Source organism: Schistocerca cancellata, chromosome 1 (genome assembly GCF_023864275.1).
Source record: "Schistocerca cancellata isolate TAMUIC-IGC-003103 chromosome 1, iqSchCanc2.1, whole genome shotgun sequence".
NCBI classification, from domain to species: Eukaryota; Metazoa; Arthropoda; class Insecta; order Orthoptera; family Acrididae; genus Schistocerca; species Schistocerca cancellata.
In genome coordinates, this window is record NC_064626.1 from 148,796,891 (window position 1) to 148,818,823 (window position 21,933).

The 21,933-nt window shown below is 47.1% G+C and overlaps 1 protein-coding gene across 1 annotated transcript in view; it reads right to left on the reverse strand.

Moving 5' to 3' along the window:
- Positions 1-18,360, reverse strand: part of LOC126118349 (speckle-type POZ protein-like) — a 30,292-nt gene extending 11,932 nt beyond the window's left edge. Inside the window, exon 1 of the mRNA XM_049915053.1 lies at positions 17,798-18,360. Within this exon, the coding sequence (XP_049771010.1) occupies positions 17,798-18,360 (563 nt within the window). The remainder of the gene's footprint in view (positions 1-17,797) is intronic.
- Between the last annotated feature and the right edge of the window lie 3,573 nt (positions 18,361-21,933).

A 21,933-nucleotide genomic window follows, 5' to 3' on the forward strand; every position in this document is an offset into this window, starting at 1 on the left:
TCTGACCATTATTTGAAATACTTTGTAAATCTTCCTATCGAATGGCTAGATAGAAGATTTGGATTTTGAACGACTTCACAGTGGCCAAGAGACTGGAAATAGTTTTGAACCTCATGGTGCTTTGCTAGGTGTGGCCCACATAAAGATCGTGTGGCTTTGTATGTGGCTGGAGCGTGTACCAGACCAGCGGTGGTGCTATTCAAGATGGCTACCACGTGAGCCGTTATGTGCTGAATGTTGAGCTCCTTATTTAGTGTTGATTTCGCAGTACCACGGTATTCAACTAACACTCAAGTCTGTACAGTTATCTGGGTGCAAGTGCTTCGTAGTTAGGGATACAACTTTGTCCCAAAGTGTTTCATTCGATACGGCGAAACTTTGAATTTAACAAGCTTTACTCCGTGGCAAGCGTGACTGCTCGCTTTATAGCCAGAGTGCTATCTCCTCCCTGTGGTAATAAGTTTGACAAGAGCCGCTCTGAACCGAAGCGCCGGCCAGTGTGGCCGAGCAGTTCTAGGCGCTTCAGTCTGCAACCGCGCAACCGCTACGGCCGCAGGTTCGAATCGTGCATCGGGCATGGGTGTGTGTGGTGTCCTTTAGTTAGTTCGGTTTAAGTAGTTCTAAGTTCTAGGGGGCTGATAAACTCAGATGTTAAGTCCCATAGTGCTCAGAGCCATTTGAACCATTTGAACCGAAGCGCCGGTCCGCAGTCAGAGCCAGCCACAGCCGACAGTGCATCGTGCTGTGAGGGTGATGAGTGCCGTTTTCCAGTTGGTAAACAACTTCCAACTTGGTCTCTAAAGACGAGGCCAAGGATTCTGAGGCGTCAGCAAATTCACAGGCCTCTGAGTCAAATGATGTGAGTACTGACGCGGGTCACCATGAGATTTCCCACGCCCCGAGTGAGGAACTGGTTGTCACAGAGATATGGCAACAGCAGCTGAAGTGCTATTACTCAAAGGAAATATATCCTAGCGAGCCATAGCACAGGTGATGCATGTTGGTTGGTTGGCTGGTTTGGGGAAGGAGACCAGACAGCGTGGTCATCGGTCTCATCGGATTAGGGAAGGATTGGGAAGGAAGTCGGCCGTGCCCTTTCAGAGGAACCATCCCGGCATTTGCCTGGAGTGATTTAGGGAAATCACGGAAAACCTAAATCAGGATGGCCGGACGCGGGATTGAACCGTCGTCCTCCCGAATGCGAGTCCAGTGTGCTAACCACTGCGCCACCCCGCTCGGTATGCATGTTGGCATGGTGGAGAATGTACACGAATTCGAAAATTGTATGTCTCAGCGGAATCTAACATGATCTCACGACCTCCGAACGTGGAGGAAAGTAAAGGAAGTCAACTGGGTAAGCTAGGTACAATTTGTGTGAAAAAAGTAACGAGACTGGAAACACTGCTAGCGACATAGTTTTGAAAGGCCAAGAACACGTTGAAGACGAACCTCACCCAAGAAAACATTCAACTTAAAAAGCGTGTGATTGTTAGTGTGAAATCAGAACGACATTTGACGGTAAGAATGATGTATGACCTGTTAAACAATTTCACCCTCTATGAAATTTTGACCGAAATTTCGCACATGCGAAAGGTTTGTGCCGAAATCGTGCCGAGAAATCTTACAACCGATGACAAGAACAATCTAAGAAACGTGAGCGTTACTCTTCCTGACTGGACCCCGAACGGTTCAGATGTGTGAACACATATGATGAATCCTGGATTCTGAGTAGTATCCGGAGACAAAGAGACTAAGTGCGGAGTGGAATATTGGGACATCTGCTGGAGAGAAAAAAAGCTCGTGAGCAAGATGGCTGAACGCCATCAGTGATCGGCTAGTTTATCTTTCCTATTTACGGCTAGTGATCCTCGTCAGAGAGATTACGGAACATAGGGGGAGAGTATTTGGAGGGATGTACAGTAGACTTGGCACGTGATAGCATGCAGCTTACACGGTGTGTGCTGTTAGTGGGAAGTAGTGGCCGGTATGAGGGAGTAAACATGCCCGGCGTTCCTGGAGAACGAGTACGCCGCTGCTTCCGAGGGTTTCAGTACGGGCTGTTGGCACGGTCAACGTTCTAGTTCAAACCTGTAAGAAATTAAGGAATGACGGTCTCGGTGTTTTGTGAGACGCACAGGAGGGATTCATTACAGGCTATCCATTGCGATTTTACTAGACCAGCACTGAAATCACCAGCCTGCAGTTAAGGTGAGCATAGTTATTACTATTATTATCCGCTTCTGCAGACCACAACGAAACTGTGTCCCATCTACTCAAGATTCTTCCGCTGTCGCCATCCGTTGTGGTTAGTCGTTACGCAGTTTGAATTGCCTGCCTGTACTTAATGATGTGATCTCTAAGGAGGCTCAATCTGCCCCTCCATATATCTTATGCTCTGTTTCTTCAACAACTTCACGAAGAGTGTTTCCTGTGTACGATTTGTCTGGCGTGTTGGTATCTCACGTGCGTTTGTTTAATTGGCGGCTGGGGCCGCGAACTTTTATTTCAGGAACAAAATGTTTCCTTGCGGCGCAAACTTCTTAACGTGGCGCCAGCGTAATTCAGCAATTTTATCTGGCAGGTTTCTCATTTCTGTTATATTTGTCAGTACCGGCTGGTAATTGGATGTTTTAGTCTGTTGTAGACTTGTGGACACACTGACGCTAAACTGGCAGTTTGCGTACCGGCTGTAGCATACCGATCAGGTCATGAATGAGCGAAATGTGATGCAGCTCGCACTGATTTACAGTTGAGAACCAAAACTTCGGTTATTTAATTGCTGATTGTAGCTAATCTGTGGAAATTTTGAAGTTTACTCATTACTATGATTGCATTGTTAAACCTTCCGCTTATGTTTAAAGTGTCTTGTTAATTATTCATGTACCTTGTTGTCAAATAGTTTGTGTTTAAGATATCCCCCTTCAGGCCTGTTTCAAAAGTAACTTTTCAAATACTAGTTAATTATTGAGTTTTTAATTGCATTTATTAATTGGTCCTGCAGGCATCATTAATTGTAGTTGGTATTTCTTACAATCAGCCCTTCAGGCCTTATCGGTTATTACTTGCATTTTTAAAAAAAAATCTGCCGTTCTGGCGGTACTCGTTGCGGCAGTGGCAATGTTTTTAAAACAACCCTGCAGGCGTTATTGGATTCTTAAAATGAGCCCTTCTGGCGTTTTGCTTTGGGATTTTTTTGTATTTCAGTCTTATCTTGTTTTCTGTATCAGTCCTTCAGGCTGTGTGTGAAAAATTTTATCAGGCTAGGTTGTCACCAGTGTTTTTAAAATAACTCATAAATTGTTAAAGATCGCTAGCTTGTCCTGTCAAGACTAAATGTTACATAAAGTCCGTGTTACCTACCCACCAACTATGTACGAATCAGCAAACACCGGCCCAGTCCTTCCTTTGGTCACGTGGCACCAGGTTGGATACCCGTCCGTGTCTATCAGCTCGAATGAGCAAATAAAAGATAAAAACTATTCTTATTTGCTCTCCCGACAGTAGAGGTATCATGCATAAAGAATTTGTTCCTGTAGGACAAATTGTCAGCCAACTGTTTGTGAAGAAATCCTTCATAGTCTCAGATAAAGGGGGAATTAAGTGAGATCAGACGTTGCAGACAAGTGGATACTGCATCATGACAACGCCCCATGTCACACGGCCACTTGAAGGCACTGTTTCTGTCCCACAGCCCCATATCCACCGGATCTGAGTCGTCCTGACTTTACTTTCCCAGAAATTGAAAAAGGAAGTCATTTCGGAACTATGACGAACATTCAAATGAATGTGACCGACATGTCAAATGTCCTAGCATTTGAAGCCTTGCAGCGCTGCTAGCAAGACTGGAAACGACTCCGCTGGTGAATAACTACCGGGGGGAATTACTTTGAAGGGGACAATACTCTTGACAATAATAAAAGCATTGGTAGATAAAAAATCCGTCTCGTTACTTTTCTCATACAGCTCGTATGACGGTATTTATTAAAACGAAAAAAGAGGGAAACCACCAAGATAGTCAGGGAAGCCAACTCTAAAGTTGTAGCTCCACAATTTTTTTTTTTTTTGTGGTTTTAGGGCGCACAACTTCAATGGTCATTAGCGCCCTGACTACTCTAAGAATGCACCGCGAGGCACAAGTTGACAACAACAACTAAAAGGGAAAACACGATAAAAGACAGAATGACAGGCATAGGATTAAAAAACAGCATCATCAATGGTCCTTAGCGAGGTTTGTCAAATTGATAAAACGAAGAACACGAGCAGCTGCTCGTGGGTCATCCGCTAAAATGGCATCGAAAGTATTTGGCAGGTGGAGATCGAGGCGCAGTGTGTTAAGATCTGGACAGGACATTAAAATGTGTCTAACCGTCAGCAAGTGCCCACATGGGCAGAACGGCGCCGGCGCAGCCGTCAGCAGATGGCGATGGCTGAACCGGCAGTGTCCAATTCTTAACCGGGCTAAAACGACCTCCTCCCGCCGAGAAGGGCGTGAGGAGGACGTCCAAGCCACGGGAAGAGGTTTTAAGGCCCGAAGCTTGTTGTCGGTAAGTGCAGCCCAATCGGCATGCCACAGCGATACAATTCGCCGACAAATGACCCTGCTAAAATCGGACGAAGGACACAACAAGAAGCTGTCCGAGGCTGGAGGACCGCAGCCTTGGCCGCGGCATCTGCAGCTTCGTTCCCAGGGATACCGACATGGCCAGGAACCCACATAAAGCTAACCGGAGAACCGACGTCCACCAGCTGCTGAAGAGAGCGTTGGATCTGGTGTACGAAAGGGTGAACCGGATACGGTCACTGAGACTCTGGATGGCGCTCAGGGAATCTGACCAGATGACATAAGCAGAATGTCGGTGGCGGCAGATGTAAAGAACAGCCTGGTAGAGGGCAAAGAGCTCAGCTGTGAAGACCGAACAATGGCCATGGAGCCGGTATTTGAAACTTTGTGCCCCGACAATAAAGGAACACCCGACCCCGTCATTGGTCTTAGAGCCATCTGTATAAATGAAAGTCATGTTGATGAACTTCGAACGAAGTTCCAAAAAACGGGAGTGGTAGACCGAACCGGGGGTAACCTCTTTCGGGAGCGAGCGGAGGTCAAGGTGAACGCGGACCTGAGCCTGGAGCCAAGGTGGCGTGTGGCTCTCGCCCACTCTAAAGGTTGCAGGGAGTGAAAAATTAAGGTGTTGAAGGAGGCGACGAAAGCGAACTCCAGGGGGTAGCAGTTCAGAGACATACAACCCGTATTGACGGTCAAGAGAGTCGTCAAAAAAGGAACGATAAGACGGATGGTCGGGCACTGACAGTAGCCGACAGGCATACCGACAAAGCAGTATATCGCGCCGGTAGGTGAGTGGCAATTCGCCAGCGTCAGCATGAAGACTCTCTACGGGACTGGTATAAAATGCTCCGATCGCAAGTCGTAAACCCCGATGTTGTATGGAGTTGAGGCGGCGTAAGATGGATGGCCGTGCAGAGGAGTATACGAAGCTCCCATAATCCAGCTTGGAGCGGACGATCGACCGATATAGACGAAGTAGGACGGTTCGATCCGCTCCCCACGACATACCACTGAGAACACGGAGGACATTTAAAGAACGGGTACAACGGGCGGCCAAATATGACACATGTGGAGACCAGCTAAGTTTCCTGTCAAAGGTAAGGCCTAAAAATTTGGTTGTCTCCACGATTGGGAGAGCAACGGGACCGAGTCGTAAGGACGGTGGGAGAAACTCTTTGTAGCGCCAGAAGTTAATACAGACCGTCTTCTCGGCAGAAAAACGGAAGCCATTGGCGACACTCCAGGAGTAAAGACGGTCAAGAGAACGCTGAAGACAGCGCTCCAGGACACGTGTACACTGCGCGCTGCAATAGATGGTAAAATCGTCCACGAAAAGGGAGCCTGATACATCAGCTGGCAGGCAATCCATTATTGGATTGATCGCGATGGCGAAGAGAGCGACGCTCAAAACTGAGCCCTGTGGCACCCCATTCTCCTGGCGAAAGCTGTCGGACAGGACAGAACCCACACGTACCCTTAACTGTCGATCCATTAAAAAGGAACGAATAAAAAGAGGGAGGCGACCGCGAAGGCCCCATGTATGCATGGTGCGGAGAATGCCCGCCCTCCAACAGGTGTCGTAAGCCTTCTCCAAATCAAAGAACACAGCCGCGGTCGGGCGCTTCCGCAAGAAGTTATTCATAATGAAGGTCGACAAGGTAACCAGATGGTCAACAGCAGAGCGGCGCCTACGAAATCCACATTGTACATTGGTAAGTAGGCGTCGAGACTCGAGCAGCCAAACCAATCGAGAATTAACCATTCGCTCCATCACTTTACAGACACAGCTGGTAAGCGAGATAGGTCGATAACTGGAAGGTAAGTGCTTGTCCTTCCCCGGCTTAGGAATCGGGACAACAATAGACTCGCGCCAGCATGCGGGAACATGTCCCTCAATCCAGATGCGATTGTATGTACGAAGAAGAAAACCTTTACCCGCAGGAGAAAGGTTCTTCAGCATCTGAATATGAATAGAATCAGGCCCTGGAGCGGAGGACCGTGATCGGCCAAGTGCGTTTTCGAGTTCCCGCATGGTGAATGGGGGATTATAACTTTCACAATTCGAGGAGCAGAAGTTAGGTGGCCTAGCCTCCTCTGCCTGTTTGCGGGGGAGGAAGGCAGGGTGGTAATGAGCGGAGCTCGAAACCTCTGCGAAAAAGCGGCCGAAGGCATTGGAGACAGCCTCAGGGGCCACAAGGACGTCATTCGCGACCTTCAAGCCAGAAACTGGTGAGTGGACCTTAGTGCCAGATAGCCGGCGCAGGCTACCCCAGACAACAGAAGAAGGAGTAAAACTGTTGAAGGTGCTTGTGAAAGCAGCCCAGCTGGCTTTCTTGCTTTCTTTGATAATACGACGACACTGAGCACGTAATCGTTTATAATTGATACAATTCGCCACTGTAGGGTGGCTTTTAAATGTGCGCAAAGCACGTCGACGAGCACGTAAAGCGTCTCTACATGCTGCGGTCCACCAGGGGACCGGTACGCGACGTGGAGAAGGAGGGTGAGGGATGGAATATTCAGCAGCAGCGAGAATGACTTCCGTGAGGTGTGCGACCTGACGATCGCAGCTTGTGAAGGTTTGATCCTGAAAGGTCGCCCTGGAAGAGAAGAGCCCCCAGTCTGCCTTGGAGATGGTCCAATTAGAGAAGCACGGAGAGGGGGTATGCTGCAGGAGATGGATAACACACGGGAAGTGGTCGCTCGAATATGCATCAGAAAGTGCATACCACTCAAACCGGCGTGCAAGTGGGGAGTACATATAGAGAGGTCTAAATGGGAATAGGTGTGAGATGTGTCCGAAAGAAAAGTAGGGGCGCCAGTATTGAGGCAGACAAGATCGAGCTGGTTGAAAAGGTCTGCTAACAAGGAGCCCCTCGGGCAGGATGCTGGAGAGCCCCAAAGGGGATGGTGGGCATTGAAGTCTCCAGTTAACAAAAATGGTGCAGGTAGCTGAACAATAAGTTGCATCACGTCTGCCCTGGTAACGGCAGATGACGATGGAGTGTAAACGGTACAAAAGGAAAACGTAAAAGTGGGGAGAGTAATGCGGATGGCAACTGCCTGCAGGCCGGTGTGCAACGTGATGGGATCGTAGTAAATATCATCCCGGACCAGCAACATAACCCCTCCATGAGCTGGGATACCTACCACAGGGGGTAGGTCAAAACGCACAGAGGTGTAGTGTGCCAAGGCAATTTGATCGCATGGGCGTAGCTTCGTTTCCTGGAGGGCTACGACGAGCGGACGGTGCAAGCGGAGCAGCAACTTCAAGTCCTCTCGGTTGGAGCGAATGCTGCGAATATTCCAGTGAATAAGTGCCATCGTAAGAAAACGAAGATGATAGAAGGGGTCACCTCGAAGGCCGCTTAGGGCCTGGCTTCGAGCGAGCACTGCCGCCGCTATCAGTAGGCGGACAGTCATCGTCCATTGGGTCTATAGGGTCATCGGCCATCTCGGGAGGATGGCCGGGAGGGGGAGCTTCCTCCGCCGGTGAACGGCCAGATGTACGGCTACCAGCGATGCGGCCAGGCGAAACGGATGACGGCCTGGGGCGGCAACCGCTGGGTGGCGCAGGCGAAGAAATGCGCTGTGGCGGAGAAGGAGAACTGTGCTTCCTATGCGCCTTTTTGGAAGGACGTTTGGTGGAAGTACCGGTCGAAGGCTGGGAGGTCGAGGGACGGAGGAAGTCTGCACGGGATGGTTCCTTCTTGAAGGCCCGTGCATCTGACTTCGGGGTCTTCGTCTTAGCAGAGTCTGAGGAAGGGGCTGGTGTCTGTGGGGTGATGGGAGGAAGAGGAGACGTCGACCGCGCGATCTTAGCACTGGCCGAACGGACGACCGTGGTGCTGAAGGTCAGATCGCATGTCTGGGTTGCTACCTCCCGGGTAGTCCGAGCAGAGGCGAGGACAGTACTGTATTTCCCCGCTGGGAGCAGCGCGGGCTTCCTACTAGCCAATAGCTTGCGAGCAGCCGAGGTGGACACTTTCTCTTTGACCCGAATTTCTTGGATACAGCGTTCTTCCTTATAGACAGGACAGTCGCGGGAGGATGCGGCATGGTCACCCTGACAGTTCACACAACGAGGAGACGGAGGTGGACAGTCACCCTCATGGGCATCCCTGCCACAAGTGACACATTTAGCCGCATTGGAACAAGACTGTCGAGTGTGATTGAAACGCTGACACTGGTAGCAGCGCGTAGGTGTCGGGACATAGGGGCGAACAGAAATAACCTCGTAGCCCGCCTTGATGCGCGATGGCAGCTTAACACTATCGAAGGTCAAGAAAAGTGTCCGTGTCGGTACAAGGTCATTGTTGACCTTTTTCATGACCCTATGGACAGCCGTCACGCCCTGCTCAGCGAGGAAAGATTGAAGCTCCTCGTCAGTCAATCCGTCGAGGGAGCTAGTATAGACTACACCACGAGACGAATTCAAAGTTCGGTGGGCCTCCACCCGGACAGGGAACGTGTACAGGAGTGTGGCCCGAAGCAGTTTTTGTGCCTGAAAGGCATTCTCAGTTTCTAGTAATAAGGTACCGTTACGCAACCTGGTACAAGATTTGACAGATCCGGCTATGGCATCTACGCCCTTCTGAATAACGAAAGGGTTGACAGAGGAAAAATCCTTTCCGTCCTCCGATCGAGAAACTACGAGGAACTGTGGGGCAGGCGGTAGTACTTTTGTCACTGTTGGCTGGTCACGTTTCCGTTTTTGGGTCAAAGTCGAGAGAGATGGAGTAGAATCCATTGCGGAGGAATCCCTCATGATTGCCAGCGTCTCCGATGGCGCGCTCCTTCCTTGTGGGGACCCTCTCAGAGGGCACTCCCGCCTTAGGTGAATGTTTACACCTCAGGTCACACCTCCCGAGAAACAGACGGAGGGACCAATCGGCATGGTCAGAAGGTGTCAGCTCAGGCAATCACCCCTCCCGGGCCTGGCCTTTACCAGGGGGTACGCGCGTGCCTTACATGTCTACCCAGGGCGGGGACTTACGCGTTACCCCGTCACCGGCTACGCGTGGGAACGCGTGGGTCGGCCTTCAGGCACGCACAGGGAGGAAGGAAGAAGAGGAAAAAGAAGAGAGAGGGAGAAAGAGGACAGACTGTCTCAAACGCCGAGGCGGAGACCAGAGAAGGCAAGGAGAAGAAGGCAATGAGAAGGCAAGGAGAAGTCAAGGGAAAGAGTAAGGAAGACAGTGAGGTGGAGAAGAGCAAAGAAAGGAACCAACAAAAGGAAGGAAGAAACGAGAAGTGAAAAACCAAAAAGACCACAATAATAGGTCGAGGAACCGTCCGTCTCCGGACGCAGGCGCTAACCACCCCCGTGAGGGGGATGGACTCCTTTTAGTCGCCTCTTACGACAGGCAGGAATACCTCGGGCCTATTCTAATCCCCGGACCCGCAGGGGGAGCTCCACAAAATGAGAAAGTAAAAAGTAACAGCATTCATCCTACTAAGAAAGCCTTAACATTGTATGTGGTCCATGTACAGGACTGCAAAACATTAGTCGAACATGAGTATTTAAAAACTCAGATCAGCTGTGAGGCACTATAGAAAAATAGCCCGTCGGTCACCCTTTACGAAATTCCCACTAGCATGCCCAATTAGGCGCTCATGACATGTCTACGAGCTAACCTTTGACAGAGAAATGGATCGAGAAAATTTTAATGATCTTTTCCTTTCATTTACGAAATGCGTTAGAGGAAAAGCCACGTTACATCACGTGGCAGAAGTGTCTGCTGTTATGACAAAGAGAGTGGTTGAACAACAGAAGTCTCCTGCAGTATCTGTTTACGATTACTGTATGCCAATTACACGTCTGAAGTGCTTTGGTTATGGACGTGTGTGTGTTCTGTATTTCGGCTAAGATAATATGTGGGAAGAAGACAGTGAAAGAAGTAACTTTTCCAGGGAAATGAGTCTAGCTGTGTGCCTACCCTGCAAAAAGCAGGTGAAAAAAGTACTGCGAACAATAGAATTTGTCTTACTTAACAAATGCTATTGAAAATACTTACATGGGGCAGATTACTGAGAATCACACTAACTCAGTACTTCAGTCCACGAATGAACTAGCAGATACAGAAAATACTGCACTCAAATCTAGGAAGCATAAATCGCCATCTAAGCGGTTAAGAGAGAACTACTGGCTTTAAATTTAAAAGGGCCTTGCACGTGATTAGCAAATGACAGCTGTTTGGTGTCATTCAGACAGACAGCTCTGCTGAAATGCCATCTCTTTCTCCCAACTGAAAACGCATGCTGGACGCTGCCACCCAAAGTGATTAATCCTTTATCTCTGTAGAAGTATAAAACGCAAGTAGATCCTGAACGTTTGTATGATAGCTATGGTGATAAGTTTCTCTGGAATAGAGAAGCTGGTTAGTCTACACACATCTTAAGACATCTAGTGAGTGTGTGACACCAATGTGTGAATTCCTGACCTTCACTTTCCCCGAATTAGTGGACAAAATTCAGTTAAAACAGTGACTCTTCCATCATGCACAGGCAAGAGTAAAGAACTCAGTCAAAACGCATGCAGAAAGGAGAAGAGGAATCTCATTTACAACTTTACACACAAATCTTATCACATATCAACGCATGGCATTTGATCATAGAAAGTCATGTCTGCGTCGTTACTTTCATACTCACTCACAATCCACCACAATTGAACGCTATGCACATCCTGACGCTGCTACACGAATTACAAGAGCCTTCGGACCAACAGATATTCAATGTGTTCTGGAAGCGTACTCTCCACCAAGGAAGAATCTCCAAGACGCCCAAAGAGCGTAAATCACAACGAAGGGGAGATGCTCAATGGCAGATGTAGTAGTTCCCAACAGGAGATCCCACGGAATTCCGTTAGTTGTATGATTATCATACCATGATCAACCAAGATATTAATGAGGATACCAGTGGATTTACTCTCACCATGAACTTTCAGCAATGAAATATTTATACACATTCAAAAGCTGAAGGACATTTTTCAGACACATTATGTTAAGCTAATTGTAACTGGTCTTGAAGCAGATACTAAATCTGTGTCGTGCCACAGTGCAACACTATATGATAGGGGTCATGAATTACGGAGGCTGTTCTCGAGCTGCAGTTTTACACCGATGAGCCAAAACATTATGACCACATGTTTAACAGCGTGTTATTCGACTTTTCAAACACAGTGCAACAGAGATTCTGATTGCCATGGATTCTAAAAGTCACTGAAGTAAGAGGGTAATCCCAAAAGTAAGGTCTCCTATTTTTTTTATAAGTACAGAACTCTGTGTGGCAGTTGGTCATTGTTATGAAGAGTGCTTCACGCCCTGTGTGTAAACATGCAAACGTCGCACTGAGGAGCTCAGTCTTGGCTTGGCAGCCGTTGAGAATAGAGCTCCCGTTTGATGTAACCGTCAAATGAGAACTGCGCGCAGTTATTCGGTTTTTGAACTCAAAGGGCACTGCACAGATTGAAATCGATCGCCAATTGACGTAAGTGTACGGTGAGTCGTGCATGGATGTCAAAAATGTTCGTAAGTGGTGTAGAGAGTTTGCAGTTGGTCAGTCCGAAATTCACGACGAACAAAGGAGCGGGAGACCGTCAGTTTCTGAGGAGACAGTGTTGAAGGTTGAGCAAAGCACGCGTCAAGATCGGCGGACCACACTGGATCATCTCTGCATGTTTGTTCCTGAGGTTTCCCGAAGCACCGCTCACAGAATTTTAACGGAAACATTGAACTACCGGTGTGCGCAAGATGGGTGCCACGCATGCTGACTGAGGACCACATGTGGCAACGGGTTGATGCTTCCCGCGCATTTCTTCACCGCCTTGCAGCCGAACAGGACAACTTTGTGGACTCAATTGTGACGAGTGACGAAACGTGGGCACACCACTTTACACCTAAGACCAAGCAACAATCACGCCCGTGGCGGCATTCTTCTTCGCCAAAGCCGCGGAAGTTCAAGCACACGCAGTCTGCCGGTAAAGTCATGACAACTATTTTTTTGGGATCGGAAACGGGTATTGTTGGTCGACTTTATGCCCACTGGGACCACAATTAACGCTGACAGGTACTGTGAGACTCTGAAAAAACTAAAACGGGCAATTCAGAACCGGAGAAGAGGAGTGTTGAGCAAGGGCCTACATATGGAACATAATCACCCACCCACCCTATAGTCCTGACTTGGCACCCAGTGACTGTCGCCTGTTCCCTAGGTTAAAAGAACATTTGACCGGAAAGCGATTCAGCTCCGACGACGAGGTGAAAGAAGAGATTCATAACTTTCTGAACAGCGCGGTGGCGAGCTGGTATGACATGGGCATACAAAAACTGCCACAGGGTCTACAAAAATGCATCGACAGAAATGGCGATTATGTCCAAAAATAGCTAAATATTCAATCCGTAAACTAATGTAAACCATTCTAGAAATAAACAGGTCTATGTACGTATAAAACATAGGAGACCTTACTTTTGGGAATACCCTCGTATGTGGCACCAGATGTCTATGCCCTGGTGAAGCAATTCCTGCAAAGTAAGACACGGCTGTCTACTGGCACACAGGTGGCTCCCGATGTGTGTTCCAATGGATACATGACTGGCACATTTTCTGGCCAAGACTGTGTGATTTCACTGCAGCACGATTCTGACTTTGCAACACTGACGGTTATCCTGCTGGAAGATGTCATCGCCGTAGGGTGAGACTTCAAGCATGAAGCGTTGCAGGTGGTCCGTAATTTTGACGTAGTTCACAGCCGTCATGATACCTTTTATTACCATCACAAGTCTAGTTGAAGCCCAACTCAATGTACCTCTTAACACAAGGCATCTATGGTGCAGTGCATGTTTCGTGTCTGGATGACAGCGTGTAATGACCCAACCATCGACCTGGTGTAACAATAAATGCGATTCATTGTACAGGCCACATGCTTCTATTGATCCACGGTGAAAACTCGGTGATGCTGTGCCCTCTGCAATCGTAACTGACTATGTCGTTTGGTCAACACAGGAATACGTAGGGGTCATGTGACGTGGAGCTCCATGTTCGACGATGGCCTTTGAACGATGTGCTCCGAAACACTTGTGCCTGCACCAGCACTGTGTCGTCAGACCTACCACAGATCGCTACCTGTATAGAATTGCACAGGAGGGCTCCCCCGACCTCTACGTTTTCTGATTAGACGAGGTCGTCCAAAATCATGCTTCAACCACTTTACAAAGGTGATCACGACAGCAGTAGGCGAACAGGCGACCTCCTGCGCCTTTTCAGAGATTCTCGCTTCCAGCCGCAGTGCCCCAACAATGAGCCCTTTGTCAAAACTGCTTGTATCGGTGGAATTGCGCATTTAGGTCCCGAATCTTCGCTATAATGACTGCCCATTCGCCTCTGCCCGATACAGCATTCAACCTAACGGTGGGCAGCGGGCATAATGTTTTGATTTAACAGTATATGTGCACAATCATCCTGGAAAGACAGGACGTGAGAAAGCAACGTAGACGTTACATTTACAAGTGTGTCAAAAAAAATGGTTCTGAGCACTATGGGACTTAACTGCTGTGGTCATCAGTCCCCTAGAACTTAGAACTACTTAAACCTAACTAACCTAAGGACATCACACACATCCATGCCCGAGGCAGGATTCGAACCTGCGACCGTAGCGGTCGCGCGGTTCCAGACTGTAGTGCCTAGAACCGCTCGGCCACCACGGCCGGCACAAGTGTGTCAGCTTGTAGGTATGTTCACTGGGAAGTCACCTCAGGATAGAGAACTAGCGATTATAATCTGATACTGACTTACTTGGAGGGACTAGAGAGTGATTTAGAGTTTTTCAAGACGGTAAAAACAAATATCACAAAAGCAAGCTAGGAGCTTCTGTGGACTGTGTACGCTTCCCCACCCTTAACAGAACCCAGAGACAATTTTGGCGAAAATGCCTTCGAATTATCAAAAACTGTCAGGGATGCGATTAGGACTTACACTGAGTATTCCGTGCAAATTAGCACCGAGGTGTAGAGGTTATGATACTAAACTGCTGTACGAAGGGTCGTGAGTTCAAAACTCACCTGGACTGTACAATAATAATTTCTATATTCGGTTCGAATACATTCTACAAGTATCCACAAATGTCATGGATCATTGTACTGGAATGTTCTGTAGCTGTATAAATACTGTTTGTGTTCTAGCCGGAGGCAGTTGGCTCCTTGCTCTTGTATCTGCAAATGCTGAGTAAATCTTCGTTAAGTGAAGATAATGTTAGTCATTAATCTAATTACATCTTCTTCTAAGTGACATTATTGTGGTAGAGACGCTGGGTATTGGAACTTGCGTGTGATAGCGCACATTATGGACGACAGAGTGGCTCCAATCAGGCCACGACAGAGCCGCCGTTAACGTGGCGAGAAACTTGAATTCGAGCCATATTCAACAGATCGCAGTCCATCGGAGACAGGAGAAGACGAGTACTTTACGAGGACAGCAACTGTGTGACACCCCATGAGATATCTTTCCGGGTTCTCTGGTGACGATGGCCCTGATCCAAACAAGTGGCTGAAGGTATATGAGCGTATAGCCAAATTTAACAAATGGGATGACACAGTGCGTTTTGTTAACGTATTTTTCTCCTTTGAGGGCACTGTCAAGCAATGGTATAGGAACAACGAGGACAAGTTCACAAGCTGGACAGTATTCCAGACGGAACTGCGCAGGTATTTCGGAGAAACAACGACAGAAGTGCAAGGCTGCAGATAAACAGAAGTGCAGGGCACAGCAACCAGGAGAAACTACAGCAGCCTACATTCAAGACGTCTTGGAGCTGTGTAAAATAGTGGATGTTGGACTGAAGGCGGAAGATAAGGTTGCACATTTCATGAAGGGTGTTGCTGAGGACATGTATCAAGCCCTACTCCTGCAGGAGGTTCCGACAGCAGACGACTGCATAAAAGGGTGCCAGTATATCGAGACAATGCCTCAAAAAAGAATTACACACAAGAAGTTTGAACGGCTTCCAAACGTCGTATCGATGTCTGTGATGGTGGAAGAAACTGATTTCACAAGTGTTCTTCGTCAGATAGTGAGAGAGGAAGTTCAGAAGACATTTGGATTGCATGGCGAGCAAAAAACCGAGACGCTTCAAGAGGTCGTAAGGGAGGAACAGACATTGAACCCAATCTCTCGTCCTTCATTTCACTTTGAAACGGTGAAAAAGTTGAGGCCCAGGCGGAGTCACATTCCTACAATACCACATGAGCAACCTGTCTGGGCTAAGTTAGTGGCATTCACTGGAAGGTTATTAGTAGCACCATAGAAAACTTCATGCAAGACAGGAGCGCTGAGGTTTGTCAACTGCTTCTGTAAACAGCATCACTGTTACAGAAATGAGTACCTACTACAGCACCATTACTAGGTCACTCCCAAACAGAGAAGCAGAGAAATGTGGTAAGAAGACCAAGTATTGTGTGGACGCTGCTCAAAGCTTCGGTGTTGCTGTGATGTCATGAGGGTGTTGTGGGTGAACACAGAGCATATGAGCACATGTGCTTACAGTACCTTGCCTACTAGATATCTGCTGTATGTAACCTGACTCTTTGGAGCTTGATGTAAATTTCCCCCTGTACCGCTCAGGGTTATCAAAATAATTTAACTATGAAAACTGATGGCATACAGTATACATGCACTAAGAAAATAGAAACAAATAATGCAACAGGCAAAGTTGTAAGACTATACTGCACAGTGGTAGACGCACTGAGGCAGGATGTATGGAATTTTGAATACATTGAAAAGTACATCGTGATCATAAGTAGAAAGTGCTATCACCAACTCATAGCTGCCCACATTCGTTGGCTTTCCATGACATGTTTGTTGAAGCTGGGGCTGGCAGAAGCAACGCTGCTGGCGGGTGCAGACGCAGAGTTTCACCTGCTTGCTCAAAGCTGTCCACCTGGCTGTTGAATGTGTACTGTGAGACATGGAACTGGTTGAAGGGAGGAAGCCAGAATTTGCGACATGTCACCATTTACATCAGGGCATCGTGAGAAATGATAAGTTGTAGATACATTGCTGCTCTCATTGTCTCATATTGCAGCATACCGTTATGTTCCTGGTGCTGGTGAGGAGCGACATACTCTTCATTTTCGACTTCTCGTTACCCAGCTTAATACCAGTCAGAAGTATCTCATTATCAATAGCATCTGTGACACCAAACAACTAGACCCAACTTTTCGTCAAGATGGTTGTGGTGAGCTTTACATCAGGCAGAAAAAATCCCGAGCACTCGCCTGCCTGAGCACAATCTGCAGAGGTTACTGTGTGTTTCCCTGCTACGTAGCACACCTGTGTACTCACAACATGAACGTCTCCTGCTGAGAACACAGTCAACATGTCTTTTTTTCGGAACTGGCATAATGCCAAAACCTACATACACATTTGGTTTAAAAGAACTAGCGACTGCAAGAAATTATTAATTGCTTAGAGATCAAAGCAATTCTTGAAGCTATAAAACATTTGGCTCTTCCCACATTTTTGTTACATTATCTCGTAACAAACATTTAATTTCATAGATCTGTTGTACCTGTCATGAAAAGACAACAAAAGCTTTGTGAGCTATCACCAAATTAATTTTGTAGCCTTCACTGAAGGTACATTTCCTAGCACAGACACATCTACGTAATTCAATGGTAAACATTGTAGGCTTAGAAAAAAAAAAACACACACACACACACAAATACACACACACACACACACACACACACAAATACACACACACACACACAAATACACACACACACACAAATACACACACACACACAAATACACACACACACACACAAATACACACACACACACAAATACACACACACACACAAATACACACACACACACAAATACACACACACACACAAATACACACACACACACAAATACACACACACACACACAAATACACATACACACACACACACACAAATACACATACACACACACACACAAATACACATACACACACACACACAAATACACATACACACACACACACAAATACACATACACACACACACACAAATACACACACACACACACACACACACACACAAATACACACACACACACACACACACACACACACAAATACACAAATACACACACACACAAACACACACACACACACACACACACACACACACACACACCCCTAGCGTTCGAAAACACAGATTATCATCTTGTTCTTATGCTTGTGCTTACCTGATTTCTTTAGGTGGCTGCCCGAGTAGCCGACACACTTCGACCACATCCTTGGGCTGGTTGTGCACAGCATCAGCCCAACCCTGAGTGGCCAGCACCTGAAAGTTGGCCTTTATGAAGGCGACGGCGGCTTTCGCGAGGCTGGGGCACGAGTGCCTGACAGCGAGCACAGCTGTGGCCGCCGCTGACTCCACAGTCAGCAGAGAAGCCAGCTGCTGCTCGCACTCTGTCTTCAATCCCGACAAATCGTATTTGTCTGCTGCTGCCAGAACTTGGGGAGCCATGCTGGACAGATGTGGAGTCTTCAGTGTGTGGCAGTAGGCCAGTAGCTCTCTCAGCACCGGACCCTCCACGTCTGTTATGGTGAGCTCATTGCTGCTGGACTCTAGCGTGTCGTGGCTGAACATTGCGCTGAAGACGGGGTTCCTCGCTGCCAGGACGGCCCTGCGCGCCATCAGCCGCGTCTCTCCTGGCACGAGAGTCACCGTGGCGTCCTCCCCAGCGTCCAGTAAGGCGTCTAAGTCGACAGCTGCAGTTTCCTCTACCTTGGTAACGGATTCCATTGCGGGTGATTCTGGAACACAGCGTTACTGATCCGCCATTTGATCTCTCACAGCGTTCTCAGTAATTATATGACGCACAGAGACACCTGTTTGAAGCAACAGTTCGTAATATTTGTGCTTTACATGTAAATTACGACACCCAGATATTCTTGCTTTTTTTTTGTTTTGTTTTGGTTTTAGGGCGCAAAACTGCTATGGTCATTAGCGCCCGGTCTGTGGCTTAGGAAAAGGTAAAAACCGAAAATGGAAACCAGCAGCAATGGAAACGAAACTCAAAAAGTTGGAGAAATTAAATGCAGAAGGAAAGCTTAAAAATCCAGTACAGAAGGGGGTTGGTTGTCCCCAAAAAGAGCTTCAAATGACTGACGTCATCTCACTGGCACTAATAAACTCGAGAACGCGATCGGCTGAGCGCGTGTCATCTGCTAAAATGGAAGAAATATCGGGCGACAGCTGTAGACGGACGCTTAACGGAGTAAAATAGGGGAACTCAAGTAAAAGGTGTCTTACAGTCCACAGATGAGAGCAGTGGGGACAGAGTGGGGGAGGATCACCGCTGAAAAGATGTCGATGGCTAAAGAGACAGTGCCCTATCCGGAGTCTAGTTAAAATTACCTCCTCCCGACGACGCGTTCGGGAGGAAGAGGTCCAAGCACAGGGAAGAGCTTTCACGTCCCGCAATTTATTATGGGGAAGTGTCGACCAATGTGCATGCCATAAAAGAACAACACGACGACATAAACACTCCGTAGATCGGCGAAGGGAATCGCGCAAATAGCATGCCGAAGAAGAGAGACTGCAGCCTTGGCCATTGTATCGGCCGCCTCATTTCCACAGATACCGACGTGTCCTGGTATCCAGAGGAACGCCACCGAGACGCCCCCCAAGTGGAGCAAGCGTAGGCAGTACTGAATCCGGTGGACCAGAGGGTGGACAGGGTAGAGGGCTTGGAGACTGAGGAGAGAGCTGAGAGATTCTGAACAAATAACATACTGTATCCGCTGATGGCGACGGATGTATTGGACAGTCTGGAGAACAGCGTAAAGCTCCGCAGTATAAGCCGAACACTGGTCGGGAAGCCGAAATCGATTTGGGGTGTCACCAACAATATAGGCACTCCCTACACCAAACGATGCATAGAGCAGAAAATGCCCGACGATAAACAAGTGAAGGGGTACCATCCTTGGGAAACTGACAAAGATCACGGAGCAGGCAGGTTCGGGGACGGAGCCAAGGTGGTGCTGTACCCCAAGTTGTCAAGAAAGTTTTAGGAAAGCGGAAGGAAAGAGAATGGAGCAGTTGACGGAAGCGGACTCCCGGTGGTAGTAGGGAGGAAGGGCGGCCTGCATACCCTAAATCCAAGGAGGCTATAATGAATTCTACTGTAATTGATTAAAGTATGTGAATGCAGCTTGCCGCTAACTTGGTGTAATGTTTTGTCTGTACAGAGGTGTATCTGTCGCCTTTATTAGCCCTTCACTCTCACATAAATCGGTACAATACAGTTAGGGCCTCCTGTTTTATCTTTTGGGCTTATCCGTGATAAGACAGGCAAACAATTATGCTAATTGAGGATTCTGAGTATTTTCTCGAGTTTCATTCGCTCTCCCTCCCTCTCTCTCTCTCTCTCTCTCTCTCTCTCTCTCTCTCTCTCTCTCTCTGTGTGTGTCCTTTATCTGTGTCCTTTATCTGTGTACAGTTTTAAACCTATTATTTTATTTACGTGGAATCAGCCCAATAGAATCTCTGGTGGAGCCCTTCGTCTTAATATTCAGCGGCTGGTTTGCTGGAAAAGATCTTTACATTTGTTATTATTGTTAAGCGCTGCATTCAGTTGGGAAAAATCGATCGTTTGAACAATTCGTTCATTTTACGACAGATTTAGAATTTCAGATGTGGACGAAGCCTTTTTGGACGATTTTATCAAAACTCGGAGACTGCAGGCTCTCTTCGTCACAGCTGAAACTTCCCCACTAATTACAGGGCCAATACAATCATCAATGATTCAGACAGAGAACTCATTCGTCATTCACCCTAGAATAAAAGGGTCACAAACCTTATTTCTGAGGAAAATAGTATATTCAGTCCATCTCCATTACATGTTCCGTTTTCTGTTGATTCCAAGTCTTACGTAATTTTCGTTTACCGTTTTTCTCTATCCACCAATAACACGCTAGTGGCACAAACTTTACTAGTTCGTTTTAGCGAGAAGAAGAGCAAATATCTCTTTTAGCAACCCGACAATCTTCCGACAGATACTTCCGAAGCTGTACTCCCTCTCTCTCTCTCTCTCTCTCTCTCTCTCTCTATAATAACCATGGAGAATACATCTATGTCTCTCTGTTATTCCAAAGAATAATCTTACTAGAAAAATACCTTGGCGTCGACGGGCTGTCGGCGCATATAGTACTAGAAATCCGATCAGATACTTTCTAAAAGTGAATAAATGTGGATGATTTGATTAACTATTATTAATTATTGCGTGGTAGAGGGTAAATTTCCGTGGGGAGATTACAATGCCCCTCGCAGCGAGCGAATTTTATGAACTCAATTTTGATTTACCGAACACACTTCGCGAGCTATCTATTAGTGTGGATAACCCGGAAGTGATGATTGTCTGTCCTCCGACTGAAAAGGAGAATATTATATTTAAGACAGACGAAGAAAAGAAATGTTGAAAACAGAAAAAATGAAGAAACAGGTACCGCGGCTGTATTGCTTTTACGTGCATCCAGGTGTTATGTTTGCTGTGCACAACCAAGGAAGATGATCTTTCATGCGACTGTTATTAGGGTCTACCCATTCGGGAACTTTCTTAAGCAGGGAAACCTTGGAAAACCTCTTAAGCCTAGACCCCCAGCCTACGGTACAGAGAAGATAGGAAAGCCTATAGAAGGAAAAAAAATAATTTTGAAATAGATCTCTAAAGGGAAGACAGGGGTCAATTTATGTCACGAATTGGAGACGAGTGGTTTGTGCCTCTAGCAAAAAAAAAAAAACATTTTACAATAAATAGCGTGAATTTTCGTTTTACAATCTTCTTCCTAGGACAATATCTTGCGGTGCTAAAACTCCCCCGGGTCTTGCATGTCCCCGACGTCCACATTTGTAGTCGGTCTTCTACGCGGCCCCCTTTGTAGTTGGTCTTCTACGCGGCCCACAATGGATAGCTTAGAAGGGACAGGGATACTCGAGTTCACATGCAACATTCATTCCAAAAGAATTAGCAATGACCAAAGGGAAACTCTTCCTGTAAGAGAACTGGTTAGGTTGCACCGTCCAAGATTCTCCTTTTTGAAAGCAAAATCCTTATGGCTTCATGCATCCTTTTTGTTACGACATACTTCAAAGAATTTAGCCATTAACGAATGATGTTGCCCAAAAGCATCATCATATTTACTCTCGTTTGAATACTCTTTTTGACTTTGCATCCCCACTTGTGCTTATAAGTCCAAAAGTTCTGACATATTTTCTATCACTGATTTGTTCTTCGTAATTTAAAGGATTCATGCAACTTACAATAGATTTTGGATTCAAATCATCGAATAATGGAAAGTGTAGTTCTTTTTATAC